This window comes from Canis lupus, chromosome X, assembly GCF_048164855.1.
Source record: "Canis lupus baileyi chromosome X, mCanLup2.hap1, whole genome shotgun sequence".
In the NCBI taxonomy this organism is placed as follows: Eukaryota; Metazoa; Chordata; class Mammalia; order Carnivora; family Canidae; genus Canis; species Canis lupus.
The window spans coordinates 124,464,645-124,488,800 of NC_132876.1; the positions used below are offsets into that span (position 1 = coordinate 124,464,645).

Genomic DNA, 24,156 nt, shown 5'->3' on the forward strand with positions numbered 1-24,156 from the left:
AAGACGGCTGTGCTGGAGGATCTGCAGCACAGTAAACACAAAATGCTATAAATCGAGGCTTTTTTTGGCTTGTTTTTATTTTGTTTCACTTTTCGTCTCCTGCTGAGCCGGTTGATGTGAGCCCCCGACACCTCTGAAGTCGGGATCAGCAGCTGTGGCATCACTTCAGGACCTGAGTGTACAATTTTGTTCCCTGGAACTCTGTTGGGAGCAAATTGCCGAGTAAAGATTGTAGGGTGCGTGCTAGGCATTCTTCCCACCAGGTGGACCCACCTGGGCACAGAGGAGCCCGTGGGAGGGGACAAGTGGGTGCAGGGGTGCAGGGTGTCACCTGGGACATGGACAGGGGACCCACGGCAAGGCTGGTCAACACGCATTCCCACTATAAGTGGTTCCATGATTGTCAGCTAGTGTGTCCACACGGACGTGTGACAGGCCCCCCTGTTATTCCATCAAACACTCCCCTAATTGTGTTTTCTAGGTAGCACACGAAAAACCCCACAAGCAAAAAAAAAAAATTTTTTTTCAAAAAAAATCGACAAGCAGCCAACGTTAAAAGATACGTCACATTGGGCGTGTGTCGCATCCAATCAGGTGATGATCTCAGGTGCAAACGGAGGTTTCCCAGAGAAACAGTTCGGGGTCAGGTGTGCACTGTCACCTTGTCACCTGTCACCTGCGTGTGCAGCTGGCCCACCTGCCCTGCAGGCTTCCTGCTGACCAGTCCCAGCACCTCATGAGCCAATTCCCTGAGCTCTCTCTGCAAATCGTCTTCATATGTATCTTTTTGTATATATTTCCTACGTATTTTTCCAAATACGTACCCGTCTGTCTCCCTCTGTGTATGTATATTTTCCGCTCTCTTTTCTCCCTCTATTTCTATTTCTCTAACTACATATGGGTGGGGTGTCTGTATCTATGTGTATCTCAATTTCCAGATACATTTTATTCTCCCCGGGAACTGTGTCCTCATCCAGCCCTCTGAGGCCTAGATGCGCTGCGCTTCCTGTAGGACATGCTGTTGCTGGTGTCCAAGACTTTCTGTAGGTCTTGGTGGGACGCGCGCCCGCGGCTCCTCATGGCCGACTTCACTGCCCGCATGGGGCTTGCTTCCTGGCTCGAGAGGACCCGCCTTCAATGCTTCCCCGTTGGTTAACGTCATGGGGGTGGGCACGTGGCCTGCGGGGTTTCTGTAGTCGTTTGTCTCGAAGGTCAAGGTGCACAGAGGGTTTCAGGATCCCCGTGAGAAATCCCGTCCTGTCGTTGCTGGTGCCTGCGGATGGAGTTGTCCACATTCTGGTCCATGTGTCATGGTCTGGATAATATCCCCAAAGACGTCTACATCCCGGTCCCCACGGGGTGCACAGAACAATGTCCACAAAGATGACAATACCCCATTCGGCCCCGCTTGAGCCAGCGTAATGTAAGGAAGGGGTTCGTTGTTCTTTGGGGAGGGGGTGGCAGAGATGACGAGAAGCGGGTGCATCCTGGGGTCAGGATCCACGGGCATCCCACGATCCCTCCCACGACAGGTATCTTTACAAAATATCACATTGTTCGAAAGTAAAAAAATAGAACACTATATAAATACATTCTCAAAGCAATTAAAAAAAAAAGAACAACCACCCCACAGGTTCTAGAATGTTCTGGGGAGGAAGCCTCTGTGTTCATACGCTGGCCGGGGCGGCTGTGACTGCTGTGACTTCTTCCACGGTCACGATCTCTTCGTTGTCAGCTTTTTGCGGGTCTGAGACGAACTTCTCCCAGATGACCTGGGGAGGAGAAGGAGGATGGGGGTGTTGGGGTTTCAGGAACCCCGTGAGTGGGACCTGGCTGGCCACTGGGTATAGATGGGAACCGGGGCCCCGGTGGGCGCGGTATCTTAGTAGAGGGCATCTGCGGGACTGCCCATGGGGATGCCCTCGGATGGACATGCAGGAGAGCCCAGGACGCCCCCTCCCCATCCCGGTCAGCTGCCCTACCCCCACCCTTACCTACCTGGTGGTCAGACGGTTGGTTGTCGTTCCATTTGTCTTTGACATGTGGAATCCGTGGGAAAAGCCTCCGAGATGCGAGGAACCTGGTAAGACAAGAAGCGTGTGAAGGAAAGACCCTGAGGACATGGGGATGCGGGACACGTCTCCCCCACCTCCCAGTGACACGCCTCTGGACCGCGTGCTGTAGGACAATTTCACGGAAGACTCACAGCAGGACAAACCAACTCTGGGATGAGTGAGCAAGTAGGAGAGGCTATAGGAGCACAGAGGGACGCCCGTGACAATCTTTCTAGAACCTTCACTTGGTCCCTCGGGTACAGAGACGGGGAAGGATGGGACTGGGGGTCGTGGCAGGTCATGGGCAGCCTCCAGAGTCCCTGAGGATCACAACGTGTGTGTCTCCTCCTGCGTCCATGCAACCACCGAGAGCATGCTTTCCAGTCTGGCAGGTTTTCTGTCAACATGCTGCATTTATCGTTTTTTTTCCTAACATTTTTACGTAAATACTAATTTTCACCTAGATTTTACTTAAAGCAGATGTCATGTTTGCCCAACATCAGAGTCTTCTTGCATTTTCAAAGGCACGTTTGCTTTTTTCTCTTATTTCAGGAGAAGCACCTCCCATTGCAGGACACCTGGAGTTACTTCTGCTCAGCTCAGTAGGGGCTTCCCGCCAAAAAATATAAATTCCAGTCCTGAGTCCTGGAATCTGGAAACAGGACCTCGTTTGGAAATAGGGTCTTTGCAGATGGAATCATGTTAACATGAGGTCGTCCTGGATGAGGGTGGCCCTACGTCCAATGACAGGGGTCCTTGGAAGAGACAGAAGAGGAGACGCAGACACAGAGGATGGAGGCAGAGACCAGAGGGATGCGGCCACCAGCCTGGGGACGCCTGGGGCCCCAGACGCTGGAAGAGGCAGGACGGACCCTCCCGGAGCCTCTGCCCTGGACCTTGATGGTCCTGCCCCTCTTGGAGCTCAGATGTCTGGGACAGATTGAATTTCTAATATTTCAAACCATTTGGTTTGTGGTCTTTTTTTTCCTGTGGCCGCAGGAAACTCAGACAGCTTCTCATTAAGATAACTGTCCCTGTGCAAGGCACGTGGTCTGTGCCCGTTCCGGCAGCAGGTCTCGAGGCTGCCCCTGTTCCCCTTTGGCCCCGCGGTTTCAGGGTCCCCTGAGAATGGGGTGGTGCCAAGCCGCCCGTGCATCCAGCAGCCTGGGCGCCATCCTCTCCTTGTGCTTATGCAGCATTCCCGTGCGGTTAGCCACACGCGTGTCCATCGTGAGGGAGATACACCCAGGATGCCCTACCAGGGTGCGAGGCCTCGGGGGTGAGCACAGGAGGACATCCAGGGGGTCCCCACATCACGCAGGAGGACCACCAGCTGCAAAAAGTGCTTTGCACAACATCATGCAATCTTCATGCAACGTGCATGCAAGTGGGAATTAATGATTTCATGGATGCACGTTCATTCAGAGGCATTTGCGAGACGCCCCGAGACCCTGCTTGGTGCAGAGATCACACATCGGAAACGACGTGGTAGCCGCCCAGGGAGGAGCCTGTGGAGAGGCTGGCGGTAAGCAGGTACACGGGAAGGTTCAGGCTGGGATCCCTGGAGGCGTCCAGGAAGGGAGTGGGTTGGGAGCGGGGGGATCCCTGAGTACCTGGTGAGGCTTATCGGGTGGAAATGAACCGCCAGCAGAGGGGTTGGAGGGGAAAGCATTCCACAAAGAGGAAGCTCGCTGCCGTGAGGCTGAATGCAAGCCCTGTGTAAACACCGCTGAGCTCGGACGAAGTCCAGTGTGCAGCTGATGTGTGGGGGTCGGATGGGGTGGCTCGGGGGCCTGGAAGCATCCAAGAATGAGTGTCCAGGGCTGCCCATCATGGGTGAGGATGAGGCCCCCGTCGGCTGGCAGCTAGAGCTCCCCAGACAGATGGCACGCCAGTGGGTGCCCTGAGCCCCATCCAGACATGCACCCCGTCCATCCTGCCCATTTGCAAGGAAGACCCCAACCCACCACGGGAGTTACCTTTTCAAAAGGCAACCGATGATCAGGGCGGAGACAAGGGTCCCCAGGACCACCAGCATGTAGATGTGCACGAGACTGGCCTCGGGGTCGTCGGAGCCTGCGGAGAGAGGGGAACACAACATGGACCCCTTCAGATGAGCCATCGAAGGACAGATGCTCAGAGCACAAGGGAAATCCTCAGGAAAGGGCTCATCCCGAAACCTTCCCCCAAAGCACTCTCAGGAGCGCCCAAACCATAACGTGACAGCCTGCTTTAAAACTGGACCCTGAAAAAAAAATAATAAAAAAAATAAAATAATTAAAAAAAAAACTGGACCCTGAAAAATAAAAATAAAAAAGTAAAAAATAAAAATGGACCCTGCATACCCCAGGACACCTGGGTGGCTCAGTGGTTGAGCGTCTGCCTTTGGCCCAGGGCATGACCCCAGGATCCCGGATCGAGTCCCGCATCGGGCTCCCTGCATGGAGCCTGCTTCTCCCTCTGCCTGTGTCTCTGCCTCTCATGAATAAGTAAATAAAATACAAAATAAATAAAACCGGACCCCCCCCAAGTTTAATTAATTAATTTTTTAAGAGTTTAAAATTCATAAATGAATAAAAAAATGGACCCCTCCCTCAAAAACACACTTTTTCAGGCGCACAATTTGACCAAAGTTACCTCACAATTAGTGTTAGATCTTCAGTGTCATTTATCATCTGGATGAGCTCTTTTTACAATTCATTATTTTTGCAACACAGCACATTGTGGCTGTTACTATTAAAAAATCCAATTTTTAAAAAATCCAATTAAAAACTCCGGTTCCAGAAGGATGATCATAACCAAATTGAGAGTCCGGCGTTTTGAGAGTTTTCCATATTAACATATGAAATGTGCCCTCTTATAATAATAATTATAATAATAATACATTCACTGAAAAAGTGCTCTTTCCACGTGATACAGAAGTTGTTTTTAAAATTTTTTTAAAGATTTATTTTTATTTATTTATGATAGACACAGAGAGAGAGAGGCAGAGACACAGGCAGAGGGAGAAGCAGGCTCCATGCCGAGAGCCCGACGTGGGATTCGATCCCGGGACTCCAGGATCGCGCCCTGGGCCAAAGGCAGGCGCCAAACCGCTGCGCCACCCAGGGATCCCTTAATTTTTTTTAATTTTTATTTATTTATTTTTGATACAGAAGTTTTTAATTTCAATGAACACCAATTGACTTATTCAATTTTCTTGTTGCTCGCTTTGGACTCGTAGCTAAGAACCCGCTGTCCCATCCCAGTGGGTACATCGATTGCTTCTCCGTCTCTTTGAACTTATGTTTTACCTCTGGATAAACATTTCACGGGCATTTTATACCCGCCCTTATACAAGTCTTTGATTTAGGACCACGAAAAAGAAAATAGCATGCATCAAATGTTTGCTAAAACACTATGAAAATATCCAGGAGGGAGGAATAGTGCGGAAATGCAGATTTCTTGAGCACCTGGTTGGCTTTTGGTCCAAACCATGCAATTCCTGCAAACTCATAAAGGTTTCAGGGAGGAAGCTGGTGAAAGGTGTAGGTCATTCAGTTCCTTGGAATGAATGGATTCCTCTTCATTAGGAGGAAAGACACCCAACTTTGATGCTTAGCAGGTGTTTCTTTGAAAAAAAAAAAAAAAACAAACAAAAACCCAGAGCATCGTGGAGACCCGTGCATGGAAACCCCTGTGAGCCTCTGGGGATGGGGCTGGGAAGAGGTCAGAGATGAATTCAGGGGATGCTCCGGGGACACGTACCAAACTCCACAGGCTGGCTCCAGGAACCCCACCTCTGGATCCGCGCGTCTGAGGTCCGTATTTTCACAGTATGCTTGGCTCTGGGCTCTGGACTCGGGAAGTTGTATTTATTTTCCCAATTACCAGACACCTCAATCTTTGGACAAAAGAGAAACTTTGAATGCGGGGTCCCCCGTGTTTGGAAAAGCGGGGATGGGGATGTCTCGTCAGAGGCGGCCGTCTCCCCACTCACCCGCCCCATCCCCACCCTGGGACGGACGATGGAAGCACGCTCTCGGAAAGCAGAACAGTGACCTCATGGCGTGGAACATCCTTACCGTCTAGAAATACGTGGTTCATTAAATTAATGCATGTCCGGCATACGGAATAGTTTGCGGGAAAGCCTCAATGAATCAGCACATTGAGGGGGGCCTCTGATGACCATGGGACCCTGCGTGGGGTTCCCGTGCTCGTCAACATAGATGCAGAAATCATTCAGCAGGTACACGTGACACGTGCAGAGCCACCACCGGGAAATGTCCCAGCGAGGTCATTAATGGGGTAAAAGCTCACCATTGGATGGAGGAGGATACCCCATAAAGGACTTTGAGGATCGTCCTCTAGGAGGGTTGTGAAGGAAGACACAGTCTCCTTAAAGCTCAAACACGGTTACTCTTGACCAACATGGATGCATATGGCCGGAGTCACTTATTTGAACGAATGGGACCGAGCACGTGTGACCAGATGAGCCCCGTTCCCACAGCTGGACTGTTCCCACCCCTACCTCACTGATGGGACGGTCTTCCCGGGAGCCGCCACCCTCTCATTCACAGCCCACCCCATCCTGGCCACCATGGCGGCCACGTGTGCATGGCAGTGTGTCCATGTTACCGTACGGGGTGATATTTTGGGTCAGAGTTCTAACTCACCAGTTGGTTCCCGCTGTGTTCCTTATTTTTCTGGAAAAAAAAATAGAGTTAGGTTTACTTCTCTCTATTTCGAGAATTCTTACAGGATGCATTCATCGTCCCCTCTGAGTGCAGTCAGGGGTAACCCACATCCCCCTTGTCTACACAGGGCCATGTGAAGGGCTGAGCTCCCTCTCTACTATTTTTGCCTCAAGTCTCCCAGACAGGGGTGGATGGACTCGAACACCAAGGGAGGATGTGCCCGGATCATGCCTTGTCCTGGAACACCACCTGCTGATGGGTCCAAATAAGAGCAGACATGGAGCAGAGGATCTACAGTGGATCCAGGTGCAGTTGGAGCAGAGGACTCCCCCTTGTCTACACTGAGTCCATGTGGATGTGGAACAAAGTCCTCCTTGTCTACACTGGCTCCAGGTGAATATGGAGCAGAAGGTCTTCCTTGTCTATACTGGGTCCATGTGGATATGAATGACAGGGCTCCCCCTTGTCTACACTGAGTCCATGTGGATGTGGAACAGAGTCCTCCTTGTCTACACTGGCTCCAGGTGAATATGGAACAGAAGGTCTTCCTTATCTACACTGGATCCATGTGGATATGAATGACAGGGCTCCCCCTTGTCTACACTGAGTCCAGGTGGATGTGGAGGAGAGGGCTCCCCTTTGTCTATACTGGGTCTTGTAGAGGTGGAGCAGAGTGTCCTCCTTGCCTACTCTGACTCCAGGTGATCATGAAGCAGAGAATCTCTCTTGTCTACACGGGGTCCATAGATGTAGAGAAGAGGATGCTCCTTGTGTACACCGAATCCGGGTAGATGTGGAGGAGATGGCTCATCCTTGTCTACACTGGGTCTAAGTGGTCAAGGAACAAAGAGTACTCCTTGTCTACACTGGATCTAGGTGGATGTGGAGTTGAGAGTTCCCTTCTCTATGCTGAATCCAGGTGGTCATGGTGCAGAGCGTTCTCCTTGTTTATACTGGGCCCAGGTGGGTGTGGAGGAGAGAATCCCTCTGGGATTCTTGGTGGGATCCAAGTGGACAAGTAGCAGAAGGTCCTATCTGTTCTGCATCTGCTTGTAGATCCTCTGAAGGCTTTCAGGATCCACCTGGGTGTGTGGCCACCTTTGTTGGGTTGGCCGTGGTGGTGACCCTCACGCCCAGGGCATGTCCTGTCCAGCACAGCCGTCCCTGTGTTTGTCCCCGTGCATCACCCAGCCCCGCATGTCTCCACTGATCTGGGTCACAGGGAGGGCTCCCCATTCCTTGTGCGGCACAGTGTCCTGCCTGGGGGCAGAGTCTACTCACCAGTCTCTGGATGTCCAGCTGGTACTTGAACTCCCTGTTGGACAGGGTGTGTCGGGTCACAGGCTTTTCCCACTGGATCAGACAGTGCGACACGTTGCAGTGCACGCTGATATTGTTGGGCGGGCTGTATATTTCTGTAACGAGAACCCAGGATGCTCCCTGAGCCACCAGGCTGCCACCGGGCCTCAGAGGCCAGACCCAGTTCTGTGGGCTGCACATCGATGGTCAGCTCCCGGGGTCACCTGGAGGCACATGCCGTGGTTAGGAAGGAGTGTTGCGTCTTGAGGAAGGAAGAGGACCGCTGGCTTGTGTGCAGGTTCAGCGGTGTGCACACAGGACCATCTAGCAGGCTGCAGGGAGGGGTTGGCGAACCCAACATGTGGGAAGGATGGAAATATGCGGACTGGCCAGGGACAGGGCCACCATGGGGACAGCCGAGGCTGGTTTCCAATGGGGACAGAGGATGCATGTCTGAGAAGACCGGCGGAGCTCCAGGGTCCTTCAACAATGAACGGATATCCCATGTGACCCTCTACGGTGGGTTCCATCAATGGTTGGGATGGGCGTTATGGGCATCCTGTGTCTGATCCCACTTAACTAGCATGCATTCCGATCTCAACACCGAGAGTGGATCCCATTACCCAAACCCTTTGAGGGCAACTTGGTTGTAAATCCACATCCCGTGTATCTGATCACAATGAACCTTGAAACTGAGTTGCATTTTCACTGGGAAGCACACTCTGGATTTATTTTTTCCTCCCTTGCTCACAGTTGTGATGTGTATTTAGGATTCTGCACCTGGGTCTGATGGATAGATAGGGTCCCTCTTCCCACCACTATGCTATTCTCAGTCTACCTGTTGGGATGTCCTACATGTCAACTGAACCTATCTACCTGGACATGGTGTCAGATCCCACAGAGTAGAGGGTTCAACCCTACAAGGCTGCCCTTCAGGCCCTATATCAGACGCCATTCAGAAATCCAGGTTGTCACCTGTGTTTCTGACCCACCAGCTACAGATATGAGCACCCGACGACCTTCTCCTGGGATCTCATTAATCTTCCAGGGTGACTCACAGAGCCCAGGGAACAAGTCACTCGCTAGATCACGGGTTTATTGTCACAGGCTCTAACTCAGGAACAGCCTGGTGAATGGATGCGTGGGGCCAGTTGTAGGGACGGGCGTGGAGCTGCTTCCGTAGCTTCACCAGGTGAACCTCTCTGCTCAAACCTGCATGTTGTCTGCCAACCTATAAGATCTCCAAACCCTGTCGTTTTGGGATTTTACAGAAACTTCATGATGTAAACCCAATTGATTAAATCATGGCCCATTGGAGGTTGAGCTCAACCACCAGCCCCTTTTGGGTCACACACTGGACAGGAATGAAAGTTCCAATCCTCTAATCACAGGGTTTGTTCCCCTGGTAACCAGCCCCATCCTTAGGGGCTTTTCAGCGGTCACCTCCTCAACATAACAAAAGGCACATTTACTGCTCTCCACAGGGGAAATTCCCATTTTGGCGGCTGTGTGTCAGGAAGAAGAGACCAAATGTGCATTTCTAATTGCAAGTCACAACTGCAGAGGACTGAAGTTTGAAATAATATTGGGATTTCCTGGGTTAGATAAAAATGTTAGGAACATGGGGACGGAAAAAGAAAGGCAGGGATTCCCTCAGAAGGAGGGTGGTCGTGTCGGGGCCATGGGAGGTTTGTCCAGAAAGGTGGTGTCTCCTGAGCCTGCAGGAAATGCAGGCCCAGGGATGTGGGTGCCCCCCTGCCACCTGGCTGGGTACAGACACCTGGATCTCCCCCAACAGGTGAGCCTGGAGGTGGGAAATGAGGGTGGCCAATGGCCTGTGAAGCTTCACTGGAGAGTTGGCGTTTGTTTGTCAACAGGGTCTCCAAAACAGACAAGAGATGGTGATGCCTGCTACTACTTGGAGGTGCACAAATGGGCCAGAATTAACCTCCATCTCCTGGTCTAAACGTACTCTCTTTTGTCCCGAGAGGCTTCACTGCCCAGATGTGGGCAATACCCCTGCCCGTCTGGGCTGGGGTAGTGCCAGGGCCAGCGCTCGGGGACTATGGGCGCTTTGGAAGGGCCCTGGCTTCCTTGGTGGTGTGGAGGAGGATCCACCAACAGTGCAGGCACATCTTGTCACCCCGTTTAATTCAGAGTAAAAGGATGGGTTGCACCCTTTACTTGGCTTCCTTCCAAAAGGAAGCAACCATGCCAATACCTTGTCTCTGGGTCTCTGGCCTCCAGAACTTTGGGAGAATACATTTCTCTTCTTCCAAACCTACCGCAAATTCTGTTCAGTTCACCCGTTAAGCATCTCTTTACACCACAGGACGTCCTTGGTCTTACCTATTTTCTTCCAGTACAAAATCGAATCAAAGAACTGGATTCCTGTCCTTTGGCTGGTACCATTCACCAGGAAGTAATTGTAGTACGCTAATCCCGAGAGGTCTTCCAAGTGACATCCTACGTGGGTTCCTGAGTCTTCTAAGTAATGAGGACACTCTCTTTCCCTTCTGTATCTATAAAGTTCCAAAGTGTTTAGAGGATAACCAGGGCTCCCCCTCCACCGCCCAGTGTACTTCCCAGGGTTGTCTCCATGAGCGAGGTCAATACTTACTTCAAGTCTCGTATGTACAAAAAATATTGCACGTCATCAGGGGCAGCTTGACCCTTTGCCCAAGTGCAGTTCATGAAGTTTGCATTGTAGATAAAACAGGAGAAGTTTTGGGCAGCTGTGCCCTTCCCACCTGAGAAGCCACAAAAACAAAATAATTTGTGGAAGCGGATCATGTGGCTTCACGGTTGGAATCTCTACCAAACGTTCAGAGAATAATTAATTCCAATCCTTTTTTCTTTTATATGATGTTATTTATTTATTTGAGAAAAAGAGAGAGAGAGAGAGACAACGTGGGCAGAGGGAGATAGAGAAAGAGAGAATCCCAAGCAGACTCCCTACTGAGCAGGGAACCTGATTTGGGGCTTGAACCCAGGACCCTGAGATCAGGACCTGAGCAGAAACCAAGAGTTGGACATTCAACCAACTATGCTCCCCAGGTGCCCCACCAATCTTTCTTAAACTCTTCCAAAAAAATAGAAGAAGAGGGAATACTTTCAAATTCACTTTAGGAGGACAGGATCACCCCCATACCAAGCCCAGACAAAGACATGAGAAAAGAAAATCACATCCCAATATCCTAATAAACGTAGATGTGAAAATCATTAACAAAATTCTAGCAAGCAAATCCAACAGCATGTTAAAAGGATTGTGTGTCGTAACCAAGTGGAATTTATCCCCGGCATGCAAAGATGGTTCAACACACGCCAATCAATCAGTGTGCTTCATGACTTTAATAGAATGAAATAAAAAATCATGATTGTCTCAGTAGCTATAGAAAACATCTTTCACAAATTTCAGCATCCATTCATGATAAAAATTCTCAATAAAATAGGTATAGAAGGGCAGCCCGGGTGGCTCAGTGGTTTAGTGCCTGCCTTCGGCCCCAGGCATGATCCTGGAGACCCAGGATCGAGTCCCACATCGGGCTCCCAGCATGGAGCCTGCTTCTCCCTCTGCCTCTGTCTCTGCCTCTGTCTCTCTCTCTCTGTCTATGCCTCTCTCTCTCTCTCTCTCTCTCTCTGTGCATCTTTCATGAATGGATGAATAAAATCTTTAAAAAAAATAGGTATAGAAGAAATTTGTATCAACACAATAGAGGACAAATATGGAAAGGCCATAGCTAACATCACACTCAATGGAAAAAAACCTGAAAGCTTACCTTGTAGGGTAAGAAACAAGGCCAAGGTAGGCACTCTCACCGCTTCTATTTAACATATATGGGAAGTCCTAACCAGAGCAATTAGACAAGAAAAAAGAAAGATATCCAAATTAAAAAAGAAGTAAGATTATCTTCATTTGATGATAAAATGACCATACGTGTAGAAAAACCTAAAGACTAAACAAAGAAGAGACATTGTTACAGCTAATAAAGAATGTAATAAAGTTTCAGGATGCAAAATCAATGTACAGAAATCAGTGGTATTTGTCTACACTAACAATGACCTGTTCAAAAAAGGAATTAAAAAAATAATCCTGGGATACTTGCCTGACTCAGTCAGTAGAGCATGTGACTCTCGATCTTGGGGCTGTGAATTCAAGCCCCACATTGGGTGTACAGATTACTCAAAAATAAAAAATAGGGGGTCCCTGGGTGGCTCAGTGGCTTAGCACCTGCCTTCAGCCCAGGGCATGACCCTGGAGTCCCGGGATTGAGTCTCACATCGGGCTCCCTGCAAGGAGCCTACTTCTCTCTCTGCCTGTGTCTTTGCCTCTCTCTCTCTGTCTGTGTCTCTCATGAATAAATAAATAAAATATTAAAAATAAATAAAAATAATAAAATAAAATAAAAGAATAGTCTTTTTTTTTTATAGCACCAAAAATGAATAAAAAAGGAATAAACTTAAACCAAGGAGGTGAAAAACCTGTACACTGACTATTATAAAACATTGAGGAAGGAGATTTAAGAACATAAAGATAAATGGAAAGAGATCCCATGTTTGTGAACTGGAGTGATTAATAGCATTAAAATATCCAACCTACCCAAAGTGATCTATAGATAAATGTAATCCCTATCAAAATCCCAATGGCATTCTTTACAGAAATAGGAAAAAGAATCTTAAAATCCATATGGAGCCATGAAAGACTCCAAATAGCCAAAGCAATCTTGAGCAAGAAGGACAAAGCTAGAACCATTACATTTCCTGATCCCAAAATACATTGTAAAGCCACAGTAACCAAAAGAGTATGGTCCTGGCATAAAGATAGACACCATAGATCAATGGGACATAAAAGAACCCAGAAATAAATCCACGGGCTTATGGTCAACAAGGTTGACCTTCCACAAGGATGCCAAGAACATACAATGGACAAAGGAGTCTCTCTTTTTGCTAAATGGTGATGGGAAAACTGGACAACCCTAAGCAGGAGAATGAAAGAGGATCCTTATCTCTCACTGGATATGGAAAGCAAGTCAAAATCGATTAAAGATCGAAACACAAAACCTGAAACTGCAAAACGAGTGGAAGAAAACATGGGGGAAAGACTTCTTGGCAATGCTTTTTTGGATATGACGCCAAAACCAGAGGCACCAAACCCAAAAATTGACAACTGGGATTACGTCAAACTATAAAGCCTCCACTGAGTGAAGGAAATAATCAACAGAGTGACAAGGTAGCCTATGGAATGGGAGAAAATATCTGCAATCCATATATATATATATATATATATATATATATATATACCCAAAATATATAAGGACCTCAAAGAACTCAATAGCAAAAAAACCCAAAGGCCAAAAAAACTCCCCAAAACCCAAACCCAAAAAACTCCAAAGGGCTGAATAGTTTTGAATGTCTTCTAAAGAAGAAGTACAAATGGCCAACAGCTACAGGAAAAGTGGCTGGGCATCACTCATCGTCAAAGAGATGCAAATAGAAACCGCAGCGAGCTATTACCTCACACCTGTTAAATGACTGGTCGAAAAAAGTCAAGAGATAAATGCTGGTGAAGATGTGGATAAGAGGGAACTTGTGCGCTGTCTGTCATATAAGCTGGTGTGGCCACAGTGGAAAACAGGAGAAATTCCTTTAAATGTTCACATTAGAACCCCCGTGTCACCCGGCAATCCCATGTCTGGGCATATTTCCAAAGGAAATGGAATCTGGATCCCAAAAAGATATATGCACTCCCGCGGTCGTTGGAGTATTACTCACAATAGTTAACACGTGGCAAATGCAAAGACACAGAGAGTAAATCGTGGTTTCCAGGGGCTGGAAGGAGGGATAACAGCTTAATTGCAGTGATTATTTCTCAACATATATGTATATTAAGGCTTTAATTTAAATATCTTATAAATATACATTAATATTTTATATATAATAATTTTATATTCGTATATTAATACATTAATATATAACATCAGTATATATTAATACATTAATATATAATATCAGAATATATTAATACATTAATATATAATATCAGAATATATTAATACATTAATATATAATAATATATTTATATATTATAATTTAATATATTTAATACCTACATGCCAAGGAAATCTCAAAAAAGTTGAGAAAAACGGAAGGGATCTACCTTGGGGCTAGTGATGTGCAGAAGGATCACTGTGATATTTCCCCTACCTGAATTAGTGTAGACCAGTGTTTCTGGAATCGGTCTTTGGATGCTATTTACTTTAACCATGAACGTGACTCCCTCATGGAGAGAATAATCCGGAAACTTGCAGTGACATTCATTCTCCTTGAGCTAAAAAGACGCAACCGGCCAGGGCATTAGGAAACTTTTTTTTTTTCCTTTTCCTCTCCACACTGTTTGCTCTTCCACTGGTCCCGTGATGCCACCACCACCCACATACGTTGTCTGGGTGGATGTCGGCGTGCCCCCGTGAAGTTGGGACCTTGCCTCGGTGGTCTACAGCATTTAGGAGGCCAGAATAGAGGTCCCATTGCAGGGTGCCCTCAGTCTCCAGGGGTTTCGTTAAAATGCAGACTCCCGTGCAGCGAGTTCCAGGTGGGGCCAAGAAGATTCTACATTTGTAACAAAGCTCCCAGGTGATGCTGATGGATCACAACTCTGAGCAGCGAGACCTCTCAGCACTTGAGACATTACGGAGCTTACCGCACCCTCTTTTAGTTTATTCCGTTTTCTTGTCCTATTATTTTTCTCCCACAGAAATGTTTACATTGTATCCAGTCATTTGGTTACTTTGTTTCCGTCAAACACCTAGAACTCACACGATTTCTTTCTGGTGGGATTAAATCTGACCAGTGGCTGATTTTTGATGGATCAACCGATTTTTGATGGATCAACTGAGCAAAAGGCTACTGTTTCTGTTGGCAGGAGGGCGTTTTTCCTACGCAACATCCCCCGAAGGGACACAGAAGCTTGAAAGTCACAGAACAAGTTGCTCATCTTCCCCATGATGCCTGTTGTGGGAAATCCTGCCTCCCTGAAAGAGATCCCTGGAAATTCTGGGAGCATTCGGGTGCCAGATTGAAATCTACCTGTATTGCCCTGGATCCCCCGTCCCACCAGTCTACCCCATTTTTCCCTTCTTTAGGTGGTTGAGCATCCCCGAGGGTCCCACCCTACAATCTGTGCCGTGTCTGAACTCGTAGGAGCTTTGGGCTGTGGCTTCTTCCTCGGGAGCCCTGAACTCCTTTTCCTTTTGGGATAAGACATTTTCCTCAGTCCCCCAGAGAATCAGGCCATCAGGCATGTCTTGACCACGGGCCAGCGCTAACTTCCCTCGTTCACCCAGAAGCATGGCCTCTAGATGTGTCCCAGATGTCACACGCATGGTCTCCATTCCCGCCTACCGCTGCTTTGTTTCTACAGTGATGAAAGCTTTGTAAAGGATAATGATCGTCCGTATCAAATCCATCTTACCATTATTTCGATTGGCCCTTTCTCCTTGTGGATCATCACGCACTCGAGGTACGTAGTGTTTTCCTTGCAGTCCCAGCTCAATTCCATTCTCCTCGAGTCAAACTTCATGTTTAGACTGGGGAATCCTTCCACGGTTGTAAGATCTGAAGGACGGGACCACCAGATTAAAAGATTATCGCTTTCCCATCTCTACCCACTGCCTCTTGACCCATCCCATGTCTCATAAGCAAAATTCAAGGCTGGGACAGGCTTTCCCGTACCCCTGTCCCCCTAGGTGTTCCCTCTACGTGAGGATGTCTATCAGGCAAGTAATCCAAGACCGACCAAGTGAGAGCAAACGGAGGCTATTTATTCAGAGCTTGCTATGGTAAGGAAGTCGGCCATCACTGGCATTCGTCAGAGACTCAAGGGTGGACAAGGCAATGGGCAAGTCTCATAGTGGACAAAAGGTACGTTTTGGTTGTGCCCTGAGCAGAGGCTATGGGTGTGGGGACGATGCAGGTGGCTCACTACAAGTAGGGCATCCCATGGGATTGGTTAGGGGACCATGCCTGGCTCTCTGGTTGGTCCTATATAGGAAGTGGGGTCAAAACATAGGGAAGCCATTAGTTACTGATCAAGTCTGGTCCACTGGGGGCTGGTTGCTCCAGAAGTGATCTTTTAACTCCTTGGATTGTCATGGGGACGGACATCTGGCTCCTTGCATGACTGATTTGGAGACAGCAGGCTGGCTTTCTGGGCTGGTCCCCAAAGATGAGGCTGGTCCCCCTGGGCTGGGTTCTGTTCTTAAAGATGCTCTGCCCATTGTCCGTTTATATTTTAAGTCTCTCAGCATGCACGGCCTCTGTGCTGGGTGCCTCATACCCATATCCTCCTTTATTCCAGGTGCCACCCCACCTCCCCCAACACAGGGACCACCTCTCTCCAGGTCTCCAGGGCCTGCAAATAAGTCACTTATCTCCTGAGTTTCTTGACCCTCCTCCCTCCCTGGCATGTCCTCGGCTTCCTGCAGACTTCTACCTTCCCAGCCCAAGACAACAATGACTGTCCATTCACAACAGTTCTATGGATCTTGGTCTTGGCCTGTGGGTCCTATAAGAGTTTCATATGCCCCCAAGGTCATACCCAACCAAGGAAGTCTTCAAAGGTCAACAGAAATCTGATGACATTTATTCATCCAGGGCACATCCCCTCCCTGGACTGAGCCAGCTCTTGCACATCCCTGGACCCATGGACTCTTGAGTTAGGAGAGTCCATCAGTTCCATACACAACCCTCAGGAGAAAGGCCAAGCTGGACTGCATGGATTTTGTGAAAGTACATGAAGATTCCCACAGGCCTCCTGTGTGGAGGACAGAGAGACAGCCATCCCCACCGTTCCCTTATCTCCTTTCTTAGGGCAGCAAAGACGTTGTGTTGACACCATCCATACTTTAAAAACAGAGCCCCTTTTAGAAACACAGACGTGGGCCTGAGTCCCCACTCTGTCTGTACCAGCGGTGTCACTTCCAGCATGTTGCTTAATGTCTCTGTTCCCTGGTTTCCATTCTCACCGAATTGAGCAATGACATCTCTGACCTCAAGAGGTTGGTTCAATGCAAAAGCAATTTGAGACTCAGCAGCTCTTGGGGCTCCTAGCCCTGGGGAATGGTCCCTGAGAACATCTCTTGGGGAAGAATGGGAGTTATAGGTGTCCTTACCCGGTCCCCCAGGAGCTCCCCTGACCTGTGTCTTCTGACACTGTACATTTCACCTGGAGGAGGGCAGCATTCTTTAACTTCTGACCATCCACCAGTGTCCCTATTCCTCAGCCCTCTGGCCAGCACCATTTTCTTACCGATGCCCCAGTGACCCCATATCCCTCCCAGTGATCCTCACCATATACACCTAAAACCTAAGTATGTTCACCTTTAATCCTTCCTAAAATGGTGATACGTGGCCTGATAATCAACATCCAGCTACCGCAGGCAGACAGCTACTAGTCAGTTGATGTTGATGTTGCCTTTGCCACCTGCTACGGCGGGGAGAGGGGGCTCACCTTGCTTCCTCTGTCCACCTGTTTAAGTCAGGATGTTACTACTCCCTGCAGAAAAGTCCCTGCCAGGGTGAGACCCCCCACAATGTCCCACTGTCCAGAATTAGGGTTGATGAGCCACATTTTGCAGCTCTGGTGTGTGACCATATCATAAGGCAGGATTAGGAAGGGCCTTTTAGAGCAGGGGCAAGAAAACACTTTAGCATCTGGCGTTGTGTCACTTGACTGACCAGCACATACGAGGGTGAGTTGAGGTTGGACTCGGCCATCAGGATGTATCCCAAGACACACAGGACGTAGAAATGAGACAGTCGGAGAAGGGTCAGACAGGTTCACACACTTACCCTGGTGCCCTAGAGTCTGGAGGATGACTGGGTCCAATAGCATGCAGAGCAGGACAGTTGTGGCCACTAGTCTCGTGGGACTGCCCGAGGGATGAGGAAGCCCTGTAGGTACAGTCACGTTTTAAAGAAATCAGCTCTCATGGGAGTTTTTGGGAGGGGGACTCAGCAAGGTTTCCTCGGGGAGATGCTCTGCAGGAAGACATAGGACCATCCCCAGCCTGATGGTCAGCCTGCTGGCCTGGCCAGCTCGGGGGTCACTGCTGGCTACAGAGGGTCTACAGGCTGCAACCAGCCTTGGGGCGGGGGGCAGGGACAGGACCAAGGGCACAAGCTCACTAAGCCCTTCCAATTCCAATTCCACCTGCAGAGAATGGCCGGGCCGTCCACCTCCTCCAGAGCCCACATAACACACAAAACAGGAACCCGCTCGCTGACTTCTCTTTTCTCCAGGATCAACTTCCTGAGAGAGGCGGTTGCAAAACCATCTCCCACATGTGTGGGGAAATACTACCACTGCCCCGTGAATCTACTCTACAGATCCACCCATCTGCTTTACATCAAGCTTGACTCATCATTCAGATGAGCCTCAAAGCCATGGCTGACATGTAATAGTGATTTTAAGATGCTTTTGGGGGAATATTACGCCCCCTTTCATAAGTTTCTCATTGTTCTGGCTTTCTCTTTTTTCTTGTTTGTATAATTTAAATTTTAAAATTCTTGTTTAAAATATTTTAATGTGAGGGGGACGCCTGGGTGGCTCAGCAGTTGAGCTTCTGCCTTTGGCTCAGGGCGTGATCCCGGAGTCCCGGGATCGAGTCTTACGTCGGGCTCCCTGCATGGAGCCTGCTTCTCCCTCTATGTCTCTGCCTCTCTCTGTGTGTCTCTCATGAATAAATAAATAAAATCTTTAAAAACATAAAAAAAATATTTTAATGTGAGGGATGCCCAGGCAGTTCAGCAGTTAAGCATCTGCCTTTGGCTCAGGGTGTGATTCTGGAGACCCAGGATCGAGTCCCACATCAGGCTCGCTGCGTGGACCCTGCTTCTCCCTCTGCCTGTGTCTCTGCCTCTTTCTGTGTGTGTCTCTCATGATTAAATAAATATAATATTTTACAAAATATATGAATAAATAAAATACTTTAATGTGAGTATAATTGACACATGCTCTGAGTGTTTTTAGAATGGATTTTTGGGTAGTAGAAAAAGAAATGATAGGTCAGGTTTCCATTATGACAATAACAGCGTTTTTTATTTTTTTTAGTTTTTTTCCTTTAATTAAAAGACTTGAGTTTCACAACAATCAAAAAGGGTATGTTTAAAAAAAGAAGAGGAAAAGGAAAAGGGGTAAGTGACAGAGGGACATGGAGGATGTTTAAATACGTTTACTAAATGAAAGAAGCTGGTCTGAAAATGCTACATCCTGTTTGATTCAAATATTACAACATTCTGACAGAGGGAAAACTATGGAGACAGAAAAAAATTCAGTAAAAAACCAGGGTTTGGGGAAGGGACAGGATGAGTAGGGAGGGCACAGGGGATTTTTAGGGCAGTGAAACTACTCTGTATCATACCATCATTCTGGATATATGTCATTATACATCTGTCCAAACCCATAGAATGTCCAACACCAAGAGTGACTGTAATGTAAACTGTGGGCTTTAATCAATAATAATGTATCAATATTGGCCCATCAATGATAATAGATGGCCCCACTGATGCCAAATATTCATAATAGTGTAGACTGGGTCAAAGGGGAAGTGCATACATAGGGATCCCCTGTACTTTCCACTTAAATTTGTCTGTAAATCTAAAACTGCTCTAAAAAAAAAACAAAGTCTATTAAAAACTTTTTAAACACATAAGTACAGAAGCGAAGGGCTGTGGTCCCACAAAGCTGCACTCAACAGAGAACACCTGATGCTCTGCTTGTGTTTGGGGTGGCATCCTGGGGGCTGCCCTCCACTGCCCTGGGGGCATTTTTGCTGGTGCTTGTTCTTTGGCTGATTGTAGTGGGGGTCCTACGTCTCTACGTAGTTCTCTCCCTCTCGGCCACTAACTACCTCTGCTGCTCTTCATCTCTGTGTTCCCTGTGACCTCATCCTTTTAGGGCCTTGTCTTTTCTTGGAGGTTCCTTTCTCTCTCTTTTACAGTGCACAATTGTACTTTCTGTAATTTTCTTGGGTTTATAGAGTCTGTCCGTCTAAACACTGCTTCTTTTTTTTTTTTAACAATTTTTTTTAATTTTTATTTATTTATGATAGTCACACAGAGAGAGAGAGAGAGAGGCAGAGACATAGGCAGAGGGAGAAGCAGGCTCCATGCACCAGGAGCCTGACGTGGGATTCGATCCCGGGTCTCCAGGATCACGCCCTGGGCCAAAGGCAGGCGCTAAACCGCTGCGCCACCCAGGGATCCCTAAACACTGCTTCTTTTTTCTTGGTGTATTAGCTTCCTGGGGGCTGATGGAACAAATAACCACAAATTTCCTTCCTTCCTTCCTTCCTTCCTTCCTTCCTTCCTTCCTTCCTTCCTTCCTTCTTTCCTTCCTTCCCTCTTTCCTTTTTTCCTGTTTCTCTTCCCTCCTTCCTTCCCTCCTTCTACTTTCCTTCCCTTCTTCTCTCCTTCCTTCCCTTTCCCTCCTTCCTCCCCTCCTTCCTTCCTTCTCCTTTGTCTTCCCTCTCTCCTTCCCTACCTCCTCTCCTTCCTTCTTTTTTTCTTTCCTTTCTCTATTTTCCTTCCCTCCTTCTTTCCTTTTCAATTTCCTTCCTCCTTCTTCCTTCCTTCCTTCCTTCCTTCCTTCCTTCCTTCCTTCCTTCCTCCCTCCTCTCCTCCTCCCCTTCCTCTTCCTTCCCTCCTCCTTCTCAGACCTTTCTCTCACCAATTCCTCCCCTATTTCATCCTGTCCAGTGTCTGCTTCTTGGAGACCCAGTCATCACACTCCTGACATTACCCCCCCCAACCCCTGCCGCGACACCTGGACCTCCATGTCCTTGCCTCCCAGCTGGCACCTGTCTTCACAGACTGTCTTTTTCTCCCCTCAGACTCCTCTCCAGCCCAGCTCCTATCAGGGACACAGCATCTCCCTCCCACATGTGGCCAGTTCAGCACATTTGGGCTCCTCCTCTCCTTGAGGTGCAGCCCCACCCAGGGAGCTCCTCCGCCCTCTGTAGGATCCCTTACCTCACAGATCCCTGCCCCCACAGACATCTGAGCTGTGAGGCTCATTCTCTACATTCCCCAACCACCTGCCTCCTTTCCACCCACCCTGTGACGTTCATGGGTCACCTGTCTATTGATGGTCAACTGGCTTGTGTAGATGCCACAGCCTCTTTACCTCCTGCACCTGCACCAGCTTCTCAGCCTTCCCAACAATGCAGAGTCCAGCCAGCTCCCCAAGCCAGGTGTGCACATCTGTTTCTGAGTGCACCTGTAGAGCAGCTCCCAGCCTCAGGTCCTGTCTCCTAACCTCCTGGAGCCCACTCCCTCCTAGGGCACCACCCTTGCTATAAAAGAGGAAATAAGAACCTCAGACCAGACCTGTCCCAACTTCCCTGCCTACCACACACCTTTTACTCCAGCGCTATAGAGAAGTTCCCAGCTTCCTCTATCTACAAGCTGGACCCTGCTCAACCCAGCCCTTCTCTGTGTCGTGTCTGGGGTTCCTGGCCCTGGGGGGCGGTGATGCTCTCCATAGTGAACCCAAGAGGCTCTCAGGGTGGACCCTTCCTTGGTCGTGGCTGACCCTACCATTGCCTTTTGCTATTCCTGCCTCATCTCTGCCCTGATTTTCACATCTGCAGTCTGTGTGAACACCCTGGCTTCGTTGAGCGGAGCTGTCCTTAATCAGGAAGGGGAGGTGCAGTGCAGCAGGGCATGGAGGGGTTTCATTCCACTCACCACCCCCACACCCCACCACAAGCTTCTTCAATCTGCTTTTCTCCTCATTTTTTCAAGCCTCCCATAGTACCTGCTTTGAGACTGTTACATGAAGCTGGTGCCTGTGCATGTACACCCCAACCCACACCCCACAGGGAATCTGCATGGAAATACACCCTGAGCTGGACAGTTCCCCATTCCGCTTCCTCTAAACTGAACTCCTCTCGCTTCTCTTTGTTCTCTTTGCTCATCGTGATGGAGCAAAAGCAAACTTCTGTAAACTTGACTTTTTAAAAAACCCTCAAAAAACAAGCAACAACGTTATCACCTACCCAACGGTGATATGCAAGGTGATCTAGCAAGGGCTGCTGTTTTAATTAGCTGGTGAGTCATAACCTGGGGCTCTCGGCCAAGGGTGAGGACAAACCCTGCGGAGGATAATTCGGGGGCCGCGTGAAGTAACTGGCGCTGTGATTTCTCCATCGCCTGGGCATACCAAGCATAGGTATGTTCCACACGGCTCCTAGTTTCCCGCTCACACCCATCCTAGGGAGGATTTCCTAGTATCCTCATGCAAGTGGATGAGAAACTGAAGACCGTGGAGATCTCACACTTCATGTAATTAATTTCTGTGTTGATTTTTAAGACCGAGGGCAAAATCCACCCTTTTAAAGTGTACAACTCCCCAGCACTTAGCACTGGGGAGTGTTCAGCCATCACCTCTACCTGAGCCAGGACATTTTCATCCCTCCCAAAGGAGGACCCCAACCCCAAGAAACCAACACTCTGCAGTCTTCTCTCCTACTCTGCAGATTTGCTTGAGCCTCTTGTTTCATATGAATGAAAACTCAGATGTTACTTTGCTCTTTTTTTGTCCACTGACTACCCACTTTCCCTTCTTCTTTCGGTTTTCTCCAGACAGGGTTTTCTTCCCCTTTATCTCCTCCTAAGACCTCCACAGATACCGCCTCCATCTGTCAGATGGGGTCATATCAGAGACTGGGGCAGTGCATGTGCTCCCAGCCTGTGGCATCCCTGGGGTGAACCTGGATGTCTACTCCCTGTAGTCAGGGGCATGGGTGGTGGGTGGATGTAGCCCGTCACCGCGCGTGGGCAAGACAAGGAGTGAAATGCAGTGGTCCCCAAAGACACCTGTGGTCCAGGATGGCCAGCAGCTCTGCACTTGTTGCCGGGGGCTTTGACACAAGCCACTGCCAGCAAACTGCCTCCCCAGGATCCAGGGACCACCGCTTCCCCGTGTGGACGACCACCTGCATCCATGACTCTGGAGTAATCCATAGTGGCTTCTAACACTCACGCAGAGTTGCATGAGGGGCTTAGCCTGCTCCCAGTGCAAGTTGGTCGATCCCTGGCGCTAATTCAGACCTTCTAACACAGTGCCCATGTGCTGTTGGAGTTACCCCACCTCCCTGTTAGGCACCTTCATTTGGATATTCCCAGCTCCCACCCCTGGGTGCTCCCTGACTTCCCCAGGAGCTGCCAGCAGCAGCAACAGGAGGAGGAACAGGTACCCTAGTGACAGGTACGGTACGTTTGAGGGTCAGAGAAGAAAGGGAGCCACCTTACCCCACTGCACCAGGCTCCGCTCTGGCCACCTGTTTGCTTTCTCGGTTTCCTGGCGCTCCGACATCTGGTTGTTGTCTTGGACAGCTCTCTGCTGGGTCAGAAAGTGAGCACACTGATTGCATTGCAGAGACATTTCAACCCGAGACTTCCCCTTTCTCCTTAGCGCCCTCCCCCTTCCGGTGATGTTTTTTCGTTGTATATATATGATTAAGAAACCTGTGAACGGTGGGTAAGTTCATCAGTCTCTTAGGTCTCTGAAGACAGCTGATCAGGGGTGTGACGGCCACACAAGTGAGCAGGATATGCGTCCCTGGCTCCCCATTCCTCAAGGAGCCACGCCCCTTCAGCATTCATGTGCACAAGCATATCTTCCCAAGGTCAATCTGATGGGTCATTGACTCTGCCCAGGATGGCAGGAGTTGCTGGCTTTTGCCATGGACTGAGTTCTGTGCCATTCAATTCATCAGACGTTTATTGAGCGCCCTTATTGGTTAGAACCTAGGGGAGTGGGTAGGAAGCAGGTTTGCAGCTCGTGGCAGGACAAGGCTAAGCAGAAGGGCCATGGGGGCTGGTGACACAAAGACAGCATCGAATATCTCCAGTGTAGGGCCTTTGGGTGAGGAGATGAACAACAGTGGGATGAAGAGTGAGCAACGTTTCATCCGGACAAGGACACACTAACTCCTGGTGGGATGCAGATACAGGGCTGGTGATCATGGTCAGCTGAACGTCACAGGGAGTGGGTGACATCATGTCATGGATGGGGACCTCCATGTGAAGGTCACCTCTTGGCAGTCATGAGGTGCAATGGGCCA

At 48.9% G+C, this 24,156-nt stretch overlaps 1 protein-coding gene across 3 annotated transcripts; it reads right to left on the minus strand.

The window, feature by feature from the left end:
- Positions 1 to 506: 506 nt before the first annotated feature.
- Positions 507 to 23,472, minus strand: LOC140627223 (granulocyte-macrophage colony-stimulating factor receptor subunit alpha-like). 3 transcript variants are annotated; one of them, XM_072815276.1, is made up of 13 exons: positions 23,342 to 23,470; positions 17,879 to 17,980; positions 15,501 to 15,643; positions 14,234 to 14,357; positions 10,650 to 10,779; positions 10,379 to 10,551; positions 8,012 to 8,145; positions 6,710 to 6,739; positions 5,802 to 5,937; positions 4,034 to 4,130; positions 3,668 to 3,847; positions 1,999 to 2,080; positions 507 to 1,772 (listed from the first exon to the last, which is right to left on the minus strand). In XM_072815276.1, the coding sequence occupies exons 1-13, from the start codon at positions 23,403 to 23,405 to the stop codon at positions 1,668 to 1,670; spliced, it is 1,500 nt and encodes a 499-aa protein (XP_072671377.1). In that variant the 5' UTR covers positions 23,406 to 23,470; the 3' UTR covers positions 507 to 1,667. The 3 variants fall into 3 exon arrangements, with proteins under 3 accessions (XP_072671377.1, XP_072671378.1, XP_072671379.1); XM_072815277.1 differs by lacking the exon at positions 17,879 to 17,980 and having other exon boundaries at positions 23,342 to 23,472; XM_072815278.1 differs by lacking the exon at positions 3,668 to 3,847.
- Positions 23,473 to 24,156: the final 684 nt, after the last annotated feature.